This window comes from Protopterus annectens, chromosome 3.part1 (genome assembly GCF_019279795.1).
Source record: "Protopterus annectens isolate FY-2018-M chromosome 3.part1, PAN1.0, whole genome shotgun sequence".
Taxonomy (NCBI): domain Eukaryota; kingdom Metazoa; phylum Chordata; order Ceratodontiformes; family Protopteridae; genus Protopterus; species Protopterus annectens.
The window spans coordinates 973,867,125-973,891,177 of record NC_056732.1 but is presented as its reverse complement, the minus strand read 5'-3'; the positions used below and the strand labels follow the sequence as shown (position 1 = coordinate 973,891,177).

General features: G+C 46.9%; 1 protein-coding gene across 2 annotated transcripts in view; it reads left to right on the top strand.

Moving 5' to 3' along the window:
• Nucleotides 1–24,053, top strand: part of LACTB2 (lactamase beta 2) — a 736,830-nt gene that overhangs the window by 631,756 nt on the left and 81,021 nt on the right. For both annotated transcript variants that reach the window (XM_044067148.1, XM_044067149.1), the window contains exon 7: nt 23,661–23,742. In XM_044067148.1, the coding sequence (XP_043923083.1) occupies nt 23,661–23,742 (82 nt within the window). The remainder of the gene's footprint in view (nt 1–23,660; nt 23,743–24,053) is intronic.

Below are 24,053 nucleotides of genomic sequence, written 5' to 3'. Positions count from 1 at the left end.
CACATTCAATACCCTGAAAGTATGGTTTAAGGTTGAGCAATCTGCAAAATGCATACAAATCTTTATCAAAGACATCCTCAGAAACAAAAGAAACTGGAATAAAAATTTAGACCTTTATTTAGTAATGTATAATCAGATTCAGACAGAACAACTGAAGAAATATTGATAACATTGCTGGGGAGGTTACCTGGGTTTTAGGAAGCTCAGTATTGCTTCCAAAGAACCATCGATTCCTTTTGGACTTATCTTTCCTACCCCCCTTCCTTCTTTTGCTAAAGATAAAGGGGCTGAATCAAGATTGAGTTTTTTTGCTGAATATCAGCCCAAGAAGACATTAATAAATCATCCGTTTGGCCTACTAGAGGTTTAATACAAACTCTCAAACCCCCTTCTTCTAAAGCTACCCTGTTGAAAAGAAAGCAAAAAAAAAAACAAACATCTTTCTTCCTCTTCGGAAGGAATTCCTAACTGGCAATCATTTACACAGTCTTTGATGAAGGCCTTCATGGTCCTTAGGCCCTCAGCCTCCTCACACTCCATTATCCCAGTGCTTAGCCTGCTTCAGCTACTTCTGTTCTCCCTCCCACTCCTCAGGAACAAGAAGAGGAAGTGTTTTCATCATCATCAGATGTGTCTATATAACGGTCTCAACTCTGGAATACTGTTCCCCAGATGGACTCTCCTATAGCCGATATCACTTTTGGAGAGACCATTTTTAAAATGAAAGAATATTTCAAATGGGATACTTACCAAATGACTGAAATTCAAAAAAGATACTTTGAGCTGCTGCAAGATGAATCTCCTTCACCATCTGTCAACCACTCAGTTATTCCTGCATACCTAAATGTATTTGCTTCCACATCAAAAAACCCAGACTCTCAACCACCTGCTCCTAAGAGTCCTAATCATTTCTGTAAGGTGCCTGATCACTACAAATTTCTTGTGAACCCCCCCTTGGAGGACCCTGGAGTAATAGCTATGGCCCCTGCCAAGCAGTCAAGGCTGATTCCATCCTCATCTGTTCTGCCTTCTGAGAAGGATAGCAAAAACATGGACAGGCTGGGCAAGAAGGTTTATATCTCATTCGCCCTAGCCTTCAGAGCCATTAATTACCAAACCTATATGATTAAGTATACCTTGGACTTGGTAGCCCAAGCATCTACCCTTCTAGCCTCCCTGCCTGACTCTCCCAACAAGACAGAAGTAGCATCAAAACTGACCCTGGCATCCCAAGTAGCCAGGCATTCCATTAGACACAGTTATGATGCAGCAGAGGCCTCTGTGAGATCTACTGCATCTGCATGTGTACATCGCAGATATTCATGGTTCTGGCTACAACCATTGCCTGAAGATTTTAAATCTAAAATTCTAGCTGCTCCATTAGATCACAACCTCCTGTTTGGGAAACAGTCTGATGAACTGTTTAAGCACCTTCAGGAGAAGAGCAAGGAGGTACAAGACATTAAGCACCTTCTGGTATCTCTTATGCCAAAATACTACAGAAATTATCCAGCTAAGACTTCCTATGTCTGCAGAACCTCTTCCACTGCTACTCCTCCTCCTTCCAGGTATAGGAAAGGTAACAGGAGGCAAACCTCCTCCAGGTCTGCTCCTTCTCAGTCTACCCACAGACATCCCTTCCTGGATAGAAATGGTACCAACAATGTGTGACTGCCTTGCCCATCTCCCCCCTGCCAGCCCGTCGACCACACTGCCTGCCCCTCTGGAGAGCTATCACCTCAGACCACTGGGTCCTAGCAATAGTAGAAAAGGGATATTTTTGATCTTGGAAAGAAAAGCCCACAGCACGGGGCATCCCATTTCCACCCAAAAAACAACTACACCTTATCCCTCAAATTATACAGGTTCTACTGGTTCATGGAACAATAGAACCTGTCCCCTCAGTACAAGAAGAAAAAGGTCTCTACTCAAGACTATTCCTGGTACCAAAAAAGGATGGACCATGGAGGCCAATCCTGGACTTGTCCTTTCTAAACCTATTCCTAAATGTCCCTTCATTCAGAATGCTGTCCCTTCAGACCCTTCTTCCACTACTGCCACCCCAAGCATTCATGGCCACTCTAGACCTAAAGGAGTCCTATCTCCATATCCCTATACAGCCCACTCACAGAAATCACTTACATTTTGCTGGGCTCTGTTCTCACTTTCAATTTACTGCCTTGCCCTTTGGTTTGTCCACTGCACCCAGGGTCCTCACCAAGTGCCTAGCCCCTACCATAGTCTACTGCAGGACCAAGGGTATTCAAATATATCCATACCTAGATGACATACTCATTCTTGCAGAGAAAGAAAGCACCCTCAAAAAACATCTGCAGTTTTCCATGACTCAACTACAAGGGTTGGGGTTCACCGTCAGCCTCCCCAAATCTTCCCTTACACCAGAGCAGGACAAAACCTTCCTGGGGTGCAGGATCAGAACAGACCTGGTGAAGGCATTCATCCCTCCAGACAAGGTGTTTTCTGTAAACAGACCACTTCCAGGATCTTATCCAGACCCACCAACTGTCAGCAAGACAATTCATGTGACTTCTGGGTCTTATGGCAGCCACTATTCCCATGCTTCCACTAGCCAGAATGCACATGAGGAAGCTACAATGTTATCTAAAGAATGTATGGTCCCAACACAGCCACTCCCTAGACTTCCAGGTCCCCTTGCTACCCTGCCTCAAGTCAGAACTATATTGGTAGATTTAACAGGTTCAAATGAACCCAGGCCTTCCTCTCCTACCACCTACACCAGTTCAACATATGCACACAGATGCCTCAGCTTTGGGCTGGGGGGCTACCATGAAGGGCCTCAAGGTGCAAAAACGCTGGCAGGCACACCTCCTGAAAAAACACATTGACGTAAGGGAGATGACTGCAGTTCATCTAGCCCTAAAAGACTTCTTCCCCCTTCTACAGCCAGGTCCCCTTCAAATCTTCACAGACAATACCACGGTCATGTGGCGCATCAACAAACGGGGGGGAGGGGCAAGTCTTACCTCCTCTGCAGGCTAGCTATGCAGATTTGGGACCTAGCCTCACAAAACAACTTATCTCTGCAGGCAGTCTACATTCTATCCCGGGACAGCCATCAAGTGGATGCTCTCAACAGATCTTTCTGTTTACATCATGAGTGGATGTTGCACAGAAATATTTTGCTAGACATTGTCCACCAGAGGGGCACACCTCAAATAAACTTATTTGCCTCCCACCAGAACAGACAGCTGAGAAAATTCTGTACAAAGGACCACTCCCCTCTAGCCTGGAGAGTGGATGCCTTCACCATCTCATGGAAGGGATGAATTCTGTATGCCTTTCCTTCCTTTCCACTCATTCAAAACGTCCTCCAGAAAATCAGGAAGGACAATCCAGAAATCTTGCTGGTGACTCCCTATTGGCCAAGGCAGCATCAGTTTCCCCTTCTACTATCCCTTGCCAAGGGCAGTCACCACAAGCTACCCCACAAGGTGGACCTACTCACACAGCAAAAGGGAACTCTCATCCACCCTCATCTGGAGATGCTGTGTCTAACACTCTGGGTGATAAACTTTTAATACCTTTAAGACACCACTACTTGAGGATGTGCTTTCTGTCCTGAGGGAGGCCAGGAAACCTAACACAGGGAGATCCTCCATTCTAAAATGGGAAAGAGTCTCCAAGTGGAGTCTCCAAAGGCTTAGGGATCCCTTTCAAGCAGATGTACCTCTTGTCCTAACATATGTACATGAGCTTATCAAGACAGGCTTTTCATATTCATCAGTGAAAGTGCACCTTTCTGCTATCTCTGCCTGCTTACCCTTAGACCCTCCGTTACTGTCCAGGCTAGATGTTAAATTGTTCCTGAAAGGAGTATTGGACATCAGACCACTGAGAAAGCCTGTCCCACTGCCTTGGGACCTAAACTTTATCCTGGAAAAATTCACACTGTCCCCATTTGAGCCAACTAGATCTGCATCTCTACAAATGTGCACATGGAAAACAATCCTGCTGGTAGCTCTCACTTCATCCAGAAGGGTATCAGACTTGCAGGCTCTCATGGCATGCCCCCCTACACTATCTTCAACAAAGATAGGCTAACCCTTCACACCAATCCTTCCTTCATGCTCAAAGTGGTCAACGAGCTATCATTAAATCAGTCCATTCACCTGCCCACCTTCTTTCCCTCTCGTACCAATGACAGTGAGGGAATTCTCCATTCTCTAGATATTCACAGGCAATTAAGGTTTTACTTGGACAAAACTAAGACCATTAGGAAATCTAATCAGCTCTTTGTATCTTTTCACCCCAGGGCCCTGGGCAAGGCAGTCTCCAAACAGTCCATCTCCTGTTGGATCAGGAAGACTGTTTGCTTCTGCTACTCCTACCCTGGCAAGGATTTACTTCAGGAGGTAAGAGCGCACTCTACTAGGGCTGTAGCATCTTCCAAGGCCTTCTTCAGGAGCCTAGACACAGCCTCCATCCTGGAGGCAGCCACCTGGTCCACCATACACACATTTACCAGACACTACAAATTGGATCATATCTCCAGAGCCAGAGCAGGTTTCACTAGGGTAATCCTGCAGGGATTTCTGGAATCAGCTACCTGTACCTCCACCCTTCACCCTTCCTAAGCTGTGGTACTCCCCCACAGTAAGATGACTGCAACATGGGAATAGAAGGACATAGAGTAGATGTTCATCTTGCATACAGCTGCAGTCATAACAGATGGGTTCTCCTGCCGTCAGGCGGGTCCTCGGTCGGCCGAATTCCAAAGTCTAGGTCCGGCGTCGGTTGTCGTCGCTTCTTCCCTGACGTCAGTGCGACAGGGGTATAAAAGAACCAGCCGACGCCATTTTCTTCAGTCTTTCTTGCCGCGCGGTGCCCGAAGCAGAAGCAGTTCGCAAGTGCCGGTCGGCCAGCTTCTGAGATTACGAAAAATTTGGAACCGAAGTCTTCTTAAAAGCTAAGTACCCCGTTGGGGAAACTTTTCTTGCCTCAGACCGATGTCAGACAAAGTTAATAATTGTATTTCTTGTGGGAAGCAAATACCGCATAAGGATTTCCATTCCCTCTGTATACCTTGTTTAGGCCCAGACCACGACGTCTCGGTCTGTCGCTTTTGTGCTACATTCAACAAACGCACTATTAAGCGTCGGGCGGAGTTCGCCCAGCATTATTTTGGGAAAGCATTTAACTATACTATGTCGTCGGATACGCCGACTCCGGTTTTGTCTAAAAAACGCAAAGACAAGGACCGACACTCTAGGTCCGCGGCCTCTACCGACACCACGCCAAAGCCGACTACACGTGGTCCGGTTCTCAGCGAGGCGCCTACGCAGCCCCTGATTACCGACGACACATCTTTGGCGGTGTCTCCTGTACCTGAGGTCGCAGGCTCCTCGGCCCACACCCTGACTACAGATACCGAAGCCACGCTTGGCGTTGAAACACAGAATGTAGATAGGTCCACCTCCACTCAAGGTGTCTTCATACCTTCTTCTTCTTTCTCCATCAAGGCTTTCACCAAGTCTAAAGCTACCATGCACCCTAAGAGACCAGCTACACAGGGCCCATCTCCAGGCCCCATGCCTAAGAAACAGATGCTTAAAATGGCTGAGGATTTAATTACTCTAATCAGTGGTTCTCAGCCACCTCCGGACAAAAGACCCAGAGTGGTGGAAGATTCCCCCTCCTCTGATCAGGGCTCCATTATTTCGGAGCACTCTGATTATCAGGAACAGTCTTACTCCCCTTTTGAAGACTCTGATGCAGAGGAATCTATTCCTTCTGTATACCCCCCTAAAGATTACTCATTTGGTGAAACTCTGCATACCTTAAGGGAACACTTTCACTGGGAAGGCCAGGATTATTCAGATTCCAAGAAAAGGCTCAGGGAATTTCTTTTGTTACCCCAGCACAAGCCTCTGGCTATACCTCCTGTCCTGGACATCCTAGATGATGTTTACTCGGAGGCCTGCCTCAACCCGGACTCTCTTCCTCCAGCTCCAGTTAAGCCTGACAGGTACTACAGGGTTCCTGACTCACACTAATTTCTATACAAAAGCTATGCTGCTGACCTAGAAACCATCTCACAGGGGCCCAAGGGAGTTAAGGCCTCCATTGCCAAAAACCCATTGCCTTCCGAGAGAGATTCCAGATCCTTAGAAAGGTGGGGAAAAAAGGTATATACCTCAGCTACCTTATCCATGAGGGCCTTAAACTGTCAGTTTCATATGCTAAAATACCAACAGTTTCTGTTATCTCAATTGAAAAGTAAAGTGTCACAACCTGAACAATCAGACATGAAGGAGTTGCAGGATTTGATGCATAGTGCAGAACAAGTGGGTAAACATACCTTACAATGTGGTTTTGATGCTCTAGAGGCCTCATGTAGAGCTGCTGTTACAGGCTCAGTCATACGTAGGCATGTCTGGCTCAAGGAGCAAGCCTTGCCTGATCATGTCAAAGCTAAATTACTAGACGCCCCTCTTCAAAAGGATGTACTATCTGGGGCAAATGCTGAGGAAGTATTACGGAAAATGGAGGAAAAGGCTAAATCAATGCAAACTGTGAAAGAATTTCTGCAGGTTCAACCTCCACGTTTTAGTAGAAATTGGCCTTCCAAAAGCTGGTCCTTTCCTGCCACAGACAGACCCCAAAGAGGCAGATACAGGCGCCCGAGGGGCAGAGGACAAACACAAAGTTCGTACAGAGGCAGACAATGGCAAGCTCCTACACAAAGAGGTGGTGAGGACAACTCGCAGTCTTTCAGAAAGCAAAACCAATGACTTTCCCCTTTGCATGCCAACCAGGTCTCAAATGGCAGCCCCCTTAGGAGGAAAGCTGGCACTATTCTCAAAAAATTGGCATATTGTCACAAAGGACAAATGGATCCTGAACATTATAAACAGAGGCTACAAATTCCATTTTCATACCCTTCCAAAAATGAAAGGCATGCCAAACCTGCCACACAATCAAAGGGCAGAGGCACAAAAGCAAATTTCAGGTCTTATAAACATGAAAGCTATTCAAGAGGTACCTACACACGAACAAGGTCAAGGTTTTATTCCAGGCTATTTCTGGTGCCAAGGAAGGGAAAAGATTGGAGACCTATTTTGGATCTTTCCATCCTAAACACATTCGTACTCGTACCAAAATTCAAGATGCTCACTCTACAGCAACTTCTTCCCATGCTGGGCAAGGAGTCTTGGCTGGTAACATTGGACCTCAAGGAGGCATACCTGCATGTCCCAATCAGACAAAATTGCAGAAGATACCTCAGATTTCTTGCAGGTTCAACCCATTATCAATTCTCTGCATTGCCCTTTGGTTTATCTACTGCCCAGAGTATTCACGAAATGCCTGGCATCAGTAATTGCCTACTGCAGACTTCAAGGGATACAAATATACCCTTATTTAGACGACTGCCTGATCCAAGCGGACAGCAAGCACATTCTTCTGAAACATCTGGCTTATGTAATAATGTTATTAAACTCTCTAGGATACACAGTTAACAAAGAGAAATCAAGACTAATACCCTCTCGGAAGATAATTTTCCTGGGTGCCAATTTGGACACAAACACCCAGATGGCCTACCTCATGCCAGAGAAGCAGGGGCAACTATTTCAATATTTCAGAACACTGGCAAATTGCACCAGGCTGACTGCAAGGAAAATCCTGCAGGCTCTGGGATTCATGGCATCTTGCATCTTACTAATCCCATGTGCAAAGCTGCATATGAGAAAACTACAATGGTACCTAAAAAACATATGGTCTCAACACAGCCACAGTTTGGAAACAATAATACCACTAATTCCATGTCTTCAAAAGGAATTTCTGTGGTGGGCTCAAGCATGCCAAACAAACACAGGTCTTCCATTCAGCAAGCCTCAAGCAAATCAAGTCATCACAACAGACGCCTCGGACTACGCCGGGGGGGCGCACATGACAGACCGGTGCATTCAGGGCAAATGGACCCAAAAAGAAAAGCACCTTCACATCAATCAAAAAGAAATGCTAGCAGTGATAAATGCTATTATAGCTTTCAAGGATCTTCTACAACCAGGCCAGCTATTGATAAAAACAGACAACACCACAGTTGTGTGGTACATAAACAAGCAGGGAGGAACACATTCTTATCCCCTATGCAAACTGGCCATGTCACTTTGGAACATGGCCATGGACTTACAAATGGAACTACAAGCACAGTACTTGCCAGGCAAGGAAAACACGCTGGCAGACAACCTAAGCAGGAATATGACAGATCCACACGAATGGAAGTTGCATCCAAAAGTTTTTACAGAAATAATCCAAGAATGGGGAAGGCCAGACATAGATCTTTTTGCCTCCCACAAAAATCATCAATTGACAAAATTCTGCTCAAGGATCTTACATCCAAAGCCTGGAGAGTGGACGCTCTCTCTTTCAGTTGGACATCAATGACAGTTTATGCCTTCCCACCTCTTCCTCTGCTGCCCAAAGTCCTATTGAAGACCAAAGCAGACAGGCCAAAGATGATCCTCATTGCTCCGGACTGGCCAAGGCAACACTGGTACCCACTCCTGAGGAGCCTGACGCATTCCCCACCGTGGACCCTGCCTCTAATGCCTCTTCTTCTGACTCAGCACAGCTTCAAAACTCTTCACAGTCAGCTGAAAACACTCAATCTAGCCGCATGGAAGATTCCTTAGCATCGCAGCAGGCCTTGCTCTCCAAGGAGGTGCAGGATGTCATTTTGGAGGCCAGAAGGCCATCAACTAGAAAAGCGTACTCTGCAAAATGGAAACGTTTTTGTGTTTGGAATGAGAAAAAGGGCCAGTGCCCTGGAAAACTGAATTTACCTCAAATACTACAATATTTGGCTGAACTGCTAAGCAGTGGTCTTTCGTTCTCCTCCATCAAAATCCATGCCTCAGCCATTTCTGCAGAATACAACACTGATCCACCTTTATTCTCTCACCCTCTATTAAGACAGTTCCTCAGAGGGGCTAAGAATTTAAGACCTCCAAGAAAACAACCAATACCTGCTTGGGATCTTAATTTCATTCTGGAAAAACTGACTTTGCCTCCTTTTGAGCCAGCTGCCTCATCAGATTTACAATATTTGTCCTGGAAAACAGCTTTCCTTCTGGCTATCACTTCAGCTCGTAGAGTTTCAGAACTACAGGCTCTTATGGCTGTCCAGTCTTTTATCATCTTCCATCAGGACAGAGTTTCATTATGTACCAACCCATCCTTTATGCCTAAAGTGGTATCCAGGGTAGCTTTAAATCAGGCCATACATTTACCTACTTTTTATTCTAATCCTCAAAACAAAGGAGAGAGATTACTGCATTCCCTGGACATCCACAGACAACTGCATTATTATTTGGACAGAACAAAACCTTTCAGAAAATCAGAACAGCTTTTTGTGGCCTATGCGGTAGGAGCTCAGGGAAAGTCAATATCCAAACAGACTATCTCAAAATGGATAGCCCACTGCATACGCTTTTGCTATTCCTTTCATGGCAAAACTGTACCTACAGGCATTAGAACTCATTCTACCAGGGCCACAGCCACCTCTGCAGCCTTCCTCAGAGGAGTTCCTACCAAGGATATTTTAGAAGCAGCCACTTGGAGTTCTGTGCATACCTTCTCCAAGCACTACAACCTACCATTATACTCCAAATCTAGAGCAGGCTTTGCCACTGCAGTCTTGCAGGGCATTTTGGCTCCTCCTAGCTCCACCTAGTGCCTACCACCCCTTTCTTAGCTTTGGGATTCTACCCATCTGTTATGACTGCAGCTGTATGCACGATGAACATAGTACAGTTTTGTACCTACCATAAATGTAGATGTTCGAGTGCTAATACAGCTGCAGTCCAGGTTTCTCTCCCTCCTTCCCCTCTAGGGGTCTTCTTTTATGGTGTATTTGCTTGCAACTACTGGTCTTTGATTATATTGCATTGTATTATTACATAATTTTATGTATTGCCTTCCTTCTGGGGGCACCTGACATCTGGGGCAAGAAAAACTGAAGAAAATGGTGTCGGCTGGTTCTTTTATACCCCTGTCGCACTGACGTCAGGGAAGAAGCGACGACAACCGACGCCGGACCTAGACTTTGGAATTCGGCCGACCGAGGACCCGCCTGACGGCAGAAGAACCCATCTGTTATGACTGCAGCTGTATTAGCACTCGAACATCTACATTTATGGTAGGTACAAAACTGTACTTTGTATAAAATCTTACCATAACCATAGATGTCCTTCTCTTTCATGTTGCGGTATTCCTTCCCTCCCACCTATCCCCCTGCTTTCCTTTCACCTATCTATGGGCACTATGGGACACCACCTAGACTATGGTCACACTGGGCAGTCAATGGCATTTCACTGGTCTAGAGGATATCATTTGGATCTACCTAGTCTACAGTCCGACTGGGCAGTTAGTTCTGAGGTCTGTGCTTGCAGACGTCACATTTAAGGCCCCTGGTTTGTGGTCCTGCATGTGATGTCTCATGCACTGACAGCAACCAGGCTTAAGCTTTTGTATAGGAGCTAACGTTAGGGTCATTTGAAGCAAAGAGTCCCACAGTAAGAACACTGCAAAATGTAAGAGAAGGGCATCTATGGTTATAGTAAGATTTTACATAACTATTCTATCTTGCTGCATTGTGCTACTAGCAGCAAAACATTAGCAAATGCCACCTTGAACTGACCCACATGCCTTGAGATTAGATGATTCAAGCAAGTGACTAGAAAGCGAAACAGCTGCAAGAGTCCGTCTCAAAGATTTGCTAAGTAGTAGCATTACAGTGCATGTTAGGTAGTCCAATCTCACCTTCATTTTTACATATGGGTTCAGATCCGATCTTCGGATCCGACTCGGCCGATTTTTAATCTTGAAAACTTCTGATTGGCTCGTGGCTAAGCAGGTATCCCATGGTGCACCAGTGCAATTCCCAGATCTTGTTTGCCACGTCGACGAGTTCAGATGTGCTTCTCTTGGCTCTAGCTAAGTTTTTGCAATTTTTCATTATTCTAGTATCTTTGCATAATTATTGAATATATACATTATAGGACTTATCTTTATTGTCTTGTGGTTGTTGTGTGACCTTTTTAGTGGTATCCTGTGTACCAGTAGTTAGGCGCAATTGCGCTTTGCCTAGACCGTTAGTTTTGGCGGTTTTGCCTTTTTTCCTGTTATTACAGTTAGGATTGACCTAAATTGCCTGTGGCTTTGTGTGTCTAGTATAGTAGTTTCCTGTATTCAGTAGTTAGACGCACATACTTTTTTCTTGTCTAGAGAATTAGTTTGGCAAGTTCGCTGTTTTTAATCAATAGGGGCTCTTATTGATTATTTCCTGTCAAGCAATTATTGTTGACTGGTGGTCTTTAGCAGGGACCCGCTAAAGTCTTAATTTCTTAATTTTTTTTACACTTGTTAATTGCTACCCTTGAGCGTGTGTGTGTCTGTGCTGTGCCTTCTTGGTCTTTTTGAATTAGATGACCTGGTTCTCCACAGGGCTAGGCCCGTTTAACTTAGAGGACCTAGTCCTCATGTTGCTTCCACTGTATTTTAATTGAAATATTCTCCTGTGTGACTGAATCTGTCTAGTGTTTAGTGGAAAATCTAGGATGTTAAGTTGTCAATCTCGCCTTCATTCTTGCTTGATGGGTTCGGAGCCGATCCTCGGCTCCGACTCGGCACTTGCTTTAGCTCGAGAACTCCTTTTACCAGCTCGAGGCAGCCCCATATCCCATGATGCAAGGCAGGAAGTACCCAGATCTCGTTTGCGCTTGGGAGGTCTTCTCTTTACCAGCTCCTGGTAAGTAGTTCACATTTGTGATATTTCAAGCCCCTTTTAGTTTAAAACTAATTTTTTGATAGTTTAATTTTAATTCTACCCTTTTTCTGACAGAAATTCCTGTCTCTTTTAATTTTAGTTAGTCAATTTTCCTATCCCATTCCCCCTGTTAGGGTGTGTGTGTTGGTGTTTTTATAAAATACCTCTTGGTATTTGTTTAATTTAATTTTGACTGGTGTGTCTGTGTGTGTTGTGTTTAGGCACCATGTCTAAGGAGAGGGTTTCAGGTTTTAAGAAGTGTGACTCGTGCTGTCAGAAGATGTCTCTGACAGACGGTCACACTTCTTGCCTGTACTGTTTGGGCCCTCTTCACCTGCAGGACTCCTGTGCTATTTGTCACTCCTTCAGCCAGAGAGTCCTGCAGGAGAGATTTACAAGTTGATTCTCAGGGGTCTTAAGCCGGAGGGCTCTCCGCTAAGTCGGCTCCACAAAATCAACTAAAACTGCCAAGGCCCAGGCTTCTGTTTCTAAGCCTGCGGCCTCGGCCCGACCGTTGAGTCGAGATCGCTCGGCTGGAGCCGATTCTGATCCAAAGCTTTCGGCCGATGGCTATCGGTGCCGAATCTGTTGACCACTTAGATGTCGGCTCCGATCGGCTCCGACACCCATGTGGCGCAGGCATCGGTGTCAGCTCCGATCGGCTCCGACACCGTTACTTTGGTGGCTGTATCGGCTCCGGCTGGAGCCGATACATCGAGACGCCTGTCGGCTCCGAAGTCGGTGCCAACAGGATCAGTAGTATCGGCACCGATGGCCCATTCCAGGAAGAGGGCGAGGGCACCTTCCTTGGAGCCGATACTTACGGCTCAAGCCTCTTCTATCGGAGCGGAGCCATCGGAGCCGATCTTCAAGGTCATCCAGGTTGTCAGATCATGACCTAGAGAGAGTGGTCAGTAGATTACTCAAGTCACAGGTACTGGCCCAAATGTTACACAGTCCGTCTCAGCAGACGACTGTTGGTCCACCGGTCGTTACAGTTCCTCCTTCAACTCTATCCGACATCTTGGATTTGGAGTCTCCGGGCATGGTTACTGCTACGGCTGGAGGACGGATACCCCTTCTGTTCCTTCAGCCCCTACTCTTATCTCCTCTTCCTTAGAGGGATTCGTGGTCGGGCTTCCATGGTCTCCTCCGAGGGGTGAGTGGCATCGGACCCTTGTCCGAACCCGCTCTTCCCTTGGAGCCTCGGCCTTGGTGAGCTCGGCTCCGACATCTGCCTCGAGACTTCCTTCGGTGGTTCCTGGAGTTCCTAGCTCTTGGAGCGGGTTCTCTCGGACCTGCCTGGGAGGGGAGCATTCGAGGTGATGAAGAGTGTACTGGCCACTGGTATCAGTCAGCAGTCTGTTCCCGTAGCTCCTCCCTCTATGGTACCTGTTGACATCTCTGCCACTTCTCTTGCTACAGGACCCAGAGATCCTCCGCCTCAGGTTTCCCCATTGGGAATTTCCTCTTCCGAGGATTCTCCTGATGTTTCGGGAGATCCTCCTAGGAAGAGGACGTGTAAGGGGAAGGATGTAGACTGTCTGTCACTGGATACTGACTTTGATGAGTCAGAGGGATCCCTAGATCCCCTCTGAGGATGTCTCTTTTCAGACATCCTAGAACTTCTCAAACAGAGGGAAACTGGCCCACCAACAATCCCTCTGAGGATGAGTCAGTATACCTAGAGGCGTTTGGATCTCGGCCTCCACCTCCTGGGTGTCTCCGCCTTCGACCCCTTATGCAGGTTATTGCACAGCGTGGACAGCTCCTGACTCTGTAGAGCCAGTCCCTAGGAGGCCTTCTAAATTTATCACTGCCCCTAGTGACAAACAATTCCTAACCAAGGGTGTCCCGCTGATGCCATGGTGGTGGCTGCCACCAAAAGGAACTTGCAGATCCTTCCGTGCCCGTCCATCCTCCTAATAAGGACTCTAGGACCATGGATAGGTAGCAAGCGGATGTTTTCCTCAGCGACCTTTGCTATGCTCGCTGAATTATCTTTGTCACTTCACCAGACTCCAGAGAGATATCCTGAAGGAGCTGGGAGAAGTAGTTCAGGATCCTACAGCTGCAGGGGCTCAAGAAAAGATTGCTTCGCAGCTAGGAACCCTCAATTCCATTGCTAACTCCTCCATGCGGCTAATATCTTATGCTGCGGATGGGTAGAGCCGCAGGCACAGGTGTGGCTCTTAGACGCCAAGCCTGGATGCGGCTATGTGATTTTAAGGATCCCTTTAAGGCGTCCTTCACAAATTCTCCTTTGATGGGTCAGCTTTGTTTGGCCCTCAGGTGAAGGAGACCTTGACCAGGTGTGAGCAGGACGGCAAGACTCTTTCTGCTGTTGGAGTCCGTTTTCCACCCCTTCTAGGCCTTATCCCAAAGGACAGAAAGGTGGGAAAATGTAGTTCCGTAAATCCCAAGGAGTCACGCCGATTCACGTGGTCAGTTTACCCCTAGAGGCAGAGGGGTAACAACAACAGACGCTGCTCTAGAGGCAGAGGGGTCCAAGAACCAGGGAAACAGGGAGCCTCTCTGATAAGCCCTTTCAGCATCCCTGAGGTGTTGCCCGGCTGTCCCTCCTTGGAGGCAGTCGGGGAAGATTATCACTGTACCCAGAAGCCTGGCATTCCCTCACTCAAGACAGATGGGTACAGTCGATCATATCCAAGGGTTACATAATTCCTTTCGAGGAAAGTCCCTTCCCTCAAGTTCCCTTCCAGATGTACCACCGGTCTAAGGGACATTGCAGAGTTAGAAATCGCAAAACTACTGCAAAAAGAGCCATTCAGCCAGTTACAATAGACCATTCAGAGCCGGAATCTACTCAAGGTTCTTTTGGTCCCCAAAAGACGGAGACTGGAGACCAATATTGGATCTCAGCAGACTCAACAAGTCTGTCAGGAAGACAAGATTCGAATGGTCACTCTTCAGTCAATTCTGCCCTTCTTACAGAAGGAAAACTGGATGTGCTCAATAGATCTTCAGGATGCGTACTATCACATCAAAATTCACAGACGCCCAGGAGATTTCTCCGCTTTTCTGGGGTCCAGTCATTTCCAGTTCAGAGCCCTGCCCTTTGGTCTCACTACAGCCCCCAGAGTGTTCACCAAATGCATGGCAGTGGTCACGGCTCACCTGAGACGTCAAGGATTCCAGGTGTTTCCGTATCTCGACGACTGGCTCCTGTCAGCCACCACCAGGCATCAGCTTATACAAGCCAGGGATTACACAATAGACCTTTGTTCTCATTTGGGCATCTCAGTCAACTTGAAAAGTCATCCCACGCCTGCCAGTCTATTACCTTCATAGGCAAACTTAAACACTGTTCGGATGTCAGCTACCCTTACAGAACAAAGAGTTTCAGACATTCAGACTCATGTCAGGATCATTCTGGCCAGCAAGAAAGTACAGGCCAGAATGGTTCTAAAGGTATTAGGTCTCATGGCTGCGGCCATTACTCTTCTTCCCCTGGCTCGATTCTACATGTGCCTCCTTCAGTGGATGCTGTTCACGCAGTGGTCATACCAGCAACTCCCAATGCGTCACCAGATTCTGGTGACACAAACATGCAAAGAACATCTTGCTTGGTGGATCACATCGCCTCAGGTTCACCAAGGCAGGTGCTTTGTACCTCCGTCCCCGATAGCCACTGTCACCACGGATGCCTCCCTGATCGGGTGGGGGGGGTCATTATCAGGGCAGGATGGTTCATGGGACGTGGCAACCGTTCGAGTACCATCTGCACATAAATGTCCTGGAGATGAGAGCAGTGCTTTTAACGTTGCAAGCCCTCAACGACTTTCTTCCTGTAGGGACAATTGCAGTCCACACAGACAATATGTCTGTAGTTTGGTATATCAACAAACAGGGCGGAACCAAGTCCTACCCCTTGTGTCGAGAAGCGCTCAGACTTTGGCAATGGGCGATCTCCTCTCATCGGTTTCTGGTAGCAACGCATATCCCTGGGAAAACCAACATTATAGCGGACAGATTGAGCAGAGCTGTTCTCATGCCTCACGAGTGGTCTCTCAAGCAATCCATAGCGGAAGAGATTTTTCTGGAATGGGGTCGTCCATGTTGCGATCTGTTTGGTACTCCCCAAAACAGCAAATCTCCAGACTCCTTCAGCCTCTTCCCTCTATCAGGCCATCCGCCCGGAGACGCTCTGACCCAGGATTGGCCCCAGGGACTTCTTTATGCCTTCCCTCCATTTCCTCTGATCCCTCAGGTGATCCAGAAAGCTACCGTTTTGAGAGCCAAATTGATTCTCATTGCCCCTTACTGGCCTCGACAAGTTTGGTTCCCGTTCCTCCATCATCACCTTTTGGTGCAGCCGTGGCATCTGGACCCAGTGCCAGATCTACTGATTCACCAATCCGGTCAGCTGCACCGGTCAATCCCTTCTCTCAACCTCACAGCATGGTTGCTCCACTTCCTTCCTTAGCCAGGCTTCCTTTGATCTCTAACCCAGTTAGAGATATCATAGTAGCTACACTAAAATCCTCTACCAGGAGGATTTACACAAGCAAATGGAAACGTTTCTCTTATTGGGCTAAGGCCCAAAATATTGATCCTTTTACTGCCCCTGTTCAGGCAGTTCTGGACTTCTTAGCAGAGATTTTTCATGCAGGCTCCTCTTCTTCCACAGTCAGAGTTCAGTTGGCTGCTATTTCTAATTTTCATGTCGGGATAGCAGATCATAATATTATGTCCCATAGGCTCTGCAGGGCCTTTTGAAAGGAATTTTCCTACTAAAGCCTCCAATCAGGAATCCTCCTCCTCAGTGGGATCTAAATTTAGTGCTGACATCCTTGATTCTTCCCCTTCGAGCCAGCTGTTTCTTGTTCCCTAAAATATCTTTCTTGGAAAACGTTATTCCTAGTGGCTATTACATCTGCCAGGAGGGTGTCTGAACTTCATGCTCTTTCGGTTCGACCCCCCTATTTGATTTTTCACAAAGACAGAGTATCTTTGAGAACTAATCCATCCTTTTTACCTAAAGTCGCTTCAAAAACAATCTGAATCAATCCATTGATCATCCTGTATTTTTTCCTAACTATTCAGATAGAGCTGAACAAAAGCTACATTATCTTGACGTCCACCGTCAGCTTAGATATTATTTGGACAGAACAAAAAAATTTAGAAAATCTGATCAACTTTTTGTTTCCTATGCGGATAATAAAAAAGGCCTTCCTGTTTCTAAAGTGACTTTGTCCAGATGGCTTTCTTCGGTCATCACTGAAATTTATACGATCGGGGAAAACAGCTGTGCTCAAAACCTAAAGCACATTCAACTAGGAGTTTAGCTACTTCTACAGCCTTTCAAGCTAGACTGCCTTTGGACACTATTTGTGCAGCGCCACTTGGGCCACTCCTCACACTTTTGTTTCCCATTACAAATTGGACTTGGCCTCCAGGGACAGAGCCAGTTTTGGCTCTACAGTCCTCAAGAGTTTGTTCCATTGAGCCACCCAGGATAGAGGTGCTAGGGACGGTCCCATCAAGCAACAATGAAGGCGAGATTGACAACTTAACATTAAGAAGTTATGTACCTACCATAACCTTCCATGTTAGTTGTCTTCTCGCCCCTTCTTTCTTGCACCCTCCCTCCTTCCCCTGGCCTGGACAGACCTTGTATAAGAAACTATTATGCTAAAGACCATTCAGACCTGGTCCTTTTTCCATCTGTAAGTTTCTTCTTCCTTTGGGAAGTATTTTATGCTTGGTGTTATTGCCCTTTGTCAACAAACGAGATCTGGGTACTTCCTGCCTTGCATCATGGGATATGGGGCTGCCTCGAGCTGGTAAAAGGAGTTCTCGAGCTAAAGCAGTGAGTGGAGCCGAGGATCGGCTCCGAACCCATCAAGCAAGAAAGAAGGCGAGAGAAGACAACTAACATGGAACGTTATGGTAGGTACATAACTTCTTATTTCCGTCTTATACCAGGCTAGGCCCGTTTAACTTAGAGGACCTAGTCCTCGTGTAATTCGTCTGTAGGGCTAAGCCCGTTTTAGTTAGAGGACCTAGTCCTCAGTCATTTTCTTTTCTTTCCTCTGATTGCTTGTGGGTTGCAATGTCTAAGGATAGCAAGGAGCACAAACCCTCTGGGTTTAAAAAATGTATGAAGTGCTCCCAGAAAATGTCTTTGACCGATGGCCATAGTAGCTGTGTCTACTGTTTGGAAGCCATCCATTTGCAAGAATCATGTTTATTCTGTCATGCTTTCTCTCCTAGAGTGTTGCAGGAGAGAAAGAACAAACTGATACTCAGGGGTCTTTTGAAGCCAACATTCGAGGAAGCTTTGTCTGGTTCTTCGGCTTCCTCATCCAAGTCTTCTAAGTCAAGATATGACTCAAAATCTAAAAGTTCAAAAAGGCCTTCTCTGGCACCGGCTACTGTTTCTGAGCCGCCTGCCAAATTAATAAAACCTGCCTCCTCGACTCATCGGTTTTCGGAGCTGAAGGAGAGCACTTTGGTTTCAGAGTCAGTCACAGATGCTTTGGTGCCGACTGCTGAATCCTTGCAGATAGTTGAGTCTGCTTCTCGGAGCTGGTCTGTAGTGTCCCGACCGGTCTCTTTGATGGTCAAATCTCCAGTGCCTGCTAGGTCAAGATCCCCAACCTTATCTTCCAGGACTTCCAGGAGTCTTTCGGAAGAAGATGTGGAGAGGGTAGTACTGAAACTCCTCAATTCATCTGCCCTGCCTAAGTTTTTGTTGGCTCTGACCCAGTCGACCTCAGAGCCACTCAAAACCGTCTTGTCTCCATCCATCATTCCTCCTCCGAGTCATGTTGGTTTTTCGGAGCCGGAATCCTTGTTACCAACGGAGGGACTCGGTTCCTGCTCCCCTTTCTGTTGCATTGGAGCCGAGTTCGGCTCCGACACGTTCGGCTCCATCCGTCGTGTCCAGGGACCGAAGCTCTTCTGTCGGCGCCGAGGGGGAGATTTTGAATCAATCTTCATCAGTTCCGAGCCTTCCTCTCAGTGCGTCTGCCAAGGTGAGCTCGGACCCTGCATCTATCTCGGAACCGATGGCTCTGGCTCCGGCACTGTCCTTTGTCTCTTCAGAGCAGGGACGGTCTTCGGAGCCGGAGAGATCTGCTTTTGAAGTGATGAGGAGTGTGCTATCACAATCTACAGCCCCTGCCAGTGGTACAAGCACTCTTCCCCCCCAGGGCTCCTCTTCGGTCTCAGTCCCTACTCTCTCCAGAGACAGCAGAGACCCACAGCCTCAGGAGCCACCGGCTGGTGGCTCCCACTCTTCCGGGGCATCCCCAGAAGGTCCTTTTGAGGAGCCCCCGTGGAAGAGAGTATGCAAGAGGAAGCATATTGACTCCCAGGATGAGTCTCTGAAATCGGACACTGACCTCGATGAATTGGAGGGGTCCCCTGAGTCGTCCTCTGATGATGTCTCCTTTGTGAACATTCTAGAGATCCTTAAACAGAGGTGCGTTTGGCCCACTGTCAACCCTTCTGATGAGGAGTCAGTGTACCTGAAGGCTTTCGGGTCTCAACCCTCTGCCTCTTGGGTGTCTCCACCTTTCGACGAGCTAATGGATCTGGTTAGTCGGAATGTGTGGGAAACTCCCGATGCCATGGAGCCAGTACCTAGAAGACCAAATAAGTTCCTGTCTGCCCCTCCTGGAAAATTATTCTTGTCTAAGGGCGTTCCCGTAGATGCCATGGTGGTGGCGGCAGCCAAGAAGAAGGAGTTGGCGGAGACTTCTTCCTATGTACATCCGCCAAACAAGGAGTCTCGACAGATGGACATATTTGGGAAGCGCGTATTGAGTTCAGCGGTCTTTACACTTCGATCCCTGAACTGTCTTACCCATTTCATGAGGTTGCAGAAGGATCTCCTCAAGGAGTTAGGAGATTCCATACAGGGTCCTTGTCCTGAGGGAGTCCCAAATAGGATCTCTGCTCAGTTGTCCACCCTAAATTCCATGGTTAATTCCTCCATGTGGCTCATATCTCATGCGGCTGATGGAGCCAGCAGAGCAGCGGGTTCAGGAGTTGCCCTGAGGCGCCACTCCTGGATGCGCTTGTGTAATTTTGCGGAGCCGTTCAAGTCCACCTTCACCAACGCACCATTTGATGGTTCCTCCTTGTTTGGCTCCAAGGTGAAAGATACACTCACTCGGTATGAACAGGAAGGAAAGACTCCCTCTGCCGTGGGAGTCCATTTTACTGTCCCCTCTCGACCATACCCCAAAGGTCAAAGGGGAGGTAAGATGTGGTTCAAAAAATCCCAGAGGGCCTTTCCAGACACACAGAGTGAATCCTCCTTCAGAGGCAGAGGAAGAGGAAATGGTAGACGTCGCCCTAGAGGCAGGGGTGGTCCGCAGTACCAGCAAGGCCATGGTTCCTTTCTAGGGCAGCCTTATCAGCTCTCCTGATGGTGGCCCCGACTGCGTTTTTCTGGGGCCAGTCGGGGGTCGCATCTCTTGGGTACAAAGAGTTATTACCAGAGGATATATCATACCCTTTTCCCTTCCACTGTTTGTTCACAAGAAGATCTCAGATGTTCCACCCAGTCACAGGGATCAGGCAACTGTGGAGATCAACAAGTTGCTCTCAGAAAGAGTCATCCAGCCCGTGCCAGCAGACCAGATAGGATCCGGAACGTACTCCAGGTTCTTTTTAGTTCCAAAGCAAACCAGAGACTGGAGGCCAATATTGGACCTCAGCATATTAAACGAATCTGTGAAAAAGGACAAGTTTCGGATGGTAACACTGCAGTCGATACTCCCGTTGGTAGGGAAAGACTATTGGATGTGCTGTCTAGATCTCCAAGACGCCTACTACCATATAAAAATGGACAAGGCATCAAGGAGGTATCTGCACTTCCGGCTGGGAGCCAGCCATTATCAGTTTCGTGCTCTGCCCTTTGGTCTCACCACAGCCCCCAGGGTGTTCACCAAATGTATGGCAGTAGTGACAGCTCACCTGAGAAGTCAAGGATTCCAGGTGTTTCCGTATTTGGATGACTGGCTCCTGACCGCCCCCACCAGGCATCTACTTCTCCAAAACAGGGACATCACCATCCAGCTTTGTGCTCAACTAGGGATCTCCATAAATTGGGAAAAATCTGCATTACTGCCCTTGCAATCTGTGAATTTTATAGGCGCAGAGATAGACACAGTGGATATGACAGTTCGTCTTCCTGCCGAAAGTGCACAAAACCTCATCTCACACGTTCAGCGACTTCTCCCACTTTGGAAGGTCAAAGCAAAGTGGATTCTTCATCTTCTTGGAATGATGGCCTCAACCATTCTGTTAATACCTCTAGCCAGGTTGCATATGAGAATCCTTCAATGGCGCCTGTTCTCCCAGTGGTCGTTCCAATACCTACTGCTGAATCACTCTATTCTGCTGACAGAATCATGCAAAAAGGACCTTCGTTGGTGGATAACCCCCAACAATTTGCTCACGGGAGCTCCCTTTGTGCCTGCCCAACCTGTTGCCACTGTGACCACAGATGCCTCCCAGGATGAGGGGTGGTGGCATTATTTGGGCATGACCATCCATGGCACATGGCAAGAACATGAGGCTCATCTGCATATCAACGTTCTGGAGATGAGAGCAGTGCTTCTGGCATTGCAAGCACTTCTGGACCTTCTTCCTCCAGGGACGATTGCGATACAATTGGACAACATGTCGATTGGGTGGTATATCACCAAACAGGGCGGTGCCAGATCTTACCCACTCTGTCAAGAAGCCATGCGAGTTTGAGAATGTGCGATTTCTTGCCAGCGCTTTCTGGTGGCAACGCACATTCCGGGGACAACCAACATGATAGCCGATAAGCTGAGCCGGGCAATCCTGCTGCACCACGAGTGGTCTCTGAAATGGGAAATAGTGGAACAGATTTTCCTAAAATGGGGACAACCTTGCTGCGACCTTTTTGCCAGTCCAGTCAATGCCAAGTGCAGCAGTTATTTTTCCCTAATTCCCCCTCCGGGGGAAGCACCCAGAGATGTTCTGGTACATGATTGGCCCACGGGACTTCTCTATGCCTTCCCTCCTTTTCCTCTAATCTCCAAAGTGACACAGAAAGCCAACCGACGGGGAAGCAAGTTTATCCTCATTGCCCCTTACTGGCCTCGTCAGGTGTATTTTCCCTTCCTTGAGCCTCTTCTCCTGGACGATCCTTGGATCCTGGACCCAGTTCCAGATCTACTGACCCACATGTCAGGTTCGCTACACCCATCTCTCCACACCCTCAAATTGACAGCTTGGCTGATCCAGTTCCATCTCTACTCAGGCTTCATGATGTTTCATCGTCAGTGTCCCATATTCTTTTATCCTCACACAAACCATCAACCAGAAGACTGTATGACAGTAAGTGGAAAAGGTTTTCTATTTGGGCACAGAAAATGAATGTGGTCCTTACGCCGCTCCCGTTCCCGTAATTCTGGAATTCCTTTTGGAGCTTTTTCAGCAGGGATCTGCCACAGCCACCATCAAAGTACAATCGGTGGCTATTTCAAATTTTTATTTGGGATCTCTAAATGTTAACCTCATGTCACATAAGTTATATAAAACCTTCTTGAGAGGAGCCACCTTGCTGAGACAACCTTTACAGGAACCTGTAGCTTCTTGGGACTTAAATTTTGTATTGTCCAAACTAACATCCCCTCCTTTTGAACTGTCTCATTCAGCTTCCTTAAAGTATTTGTCTTGGAAGACAGTGTTTTTGGTAGCTATTACCTCAGCCAGATGTGTTTCTGAGCTACATGCCCTGTCTATTAAACCACCTTATTTAGTTTTTCATAAAGACAGGGTTTCTTTACGCAGCAATCCTTCTTTTGTCCCCAAAGTTTGTTCTTCTGCCACATTGAACCAGTCCATTGAACTCCCAGTCTTCTTTCCCAATCATAGCAATGCAGCAGAATACCGTTTTCACCAGTTGGATGTTCACAGACAGCTGCGTTTCTATTTGCAACGGACCAAAGAATTTCAGGAGTCAGACCAATTGTTTGTTTCCTTTTCTGATTCCAGATTGGGTTTGCCAGTTTCTAAGGTGACATCGTCTAACTGAATTTCGAGTTGCATAGCTTTCATCTACAGCTCGGAGGCAGACCCTTACCTCACAGGATCAAAGCTCACTCTACCAGGTCTCTGTCTACCTCTGCAGCCTTCCAAGCCAGGGTACCAATTGATCATATCTGTGCGGCAACTACGTGGGCTACCCCTCACACCTTTATTATTTATTATAAGTTGGATTTGGCTTCTAGGGGGTAGAGCATCCTTTGGCTCCACGGTGCTCAGGAGTATCTTCCCATGAGCCACCCAAGAATTAGGTGCTAGGGACGCTGTCCCATATGTAAAAATGATGGTAAGATTGGACTAACTAACATAAAGAAGTTATGTACTCACCATAACGTTCTATGTTGGTAGTCCATCTCACCCTTCATTTTTACCAACCCTCACTCCTGGAGGTAATATTATAAATTTCTTGGTTGGCGACCCTTTAGTATTGGCTTGTTGGTTAAGGGTTTCCTTCTATCTCTTTCTATTGCTAGTGAGCAGCAAACAGGATCTGGGGATTGCACTGGTGCACCATGGTATACCTGCTTAGCCACGCGCCAACCAGAAGTTTTCGAGCTTGAAAATCGGCCAAGTCGGAGCCGAGGATCGGCTACGAACCCATATATAAAAATGAAGAGTGAGATGGACTACCAACATGGAACGTTATGGTGAGTACATAACTTATTTTTTCTGTATTTTCACTGTTAGTGTTTTATGTAGATTTCCTGGTGTTATGAATGGACTATGGGAATTTCTACAGTACTTTGTAATTTACATAATTGCACTCATGCAACAATTTTTTCTTTGCTGTTAGGATACACCTGAATATTTGCATACTGCAGCTGAGGTAAATCTTAATCACCATCTTAAGAAGCTGATGAAGGAGGGCAAATTGTGTAAGTGTGCATTTATCTTTTTTAATGAAGTTGCTGAACTTGTGTCTAAAAATTTTTATATTCAAGTTTTAGTTTTGGGTGCTTTACAGTCCAGCAAAGCCTCCTTTCTTCTGTCAAACTGGTTGTAGTTCAGATGTGGTAGTATTTCAGTTTCCTTTCAATTTAATTTGTCATATTGGTATTGTTTTTTCTAATTTTCTGACTTCTAAGGATGTCATATATGTGATCAAATGACCATTTCATCTACAGCCTGTAACCACATAAATGTGGAAATAAAAGGGATGATTTATGAGGTATACTTGCTTTGAAAG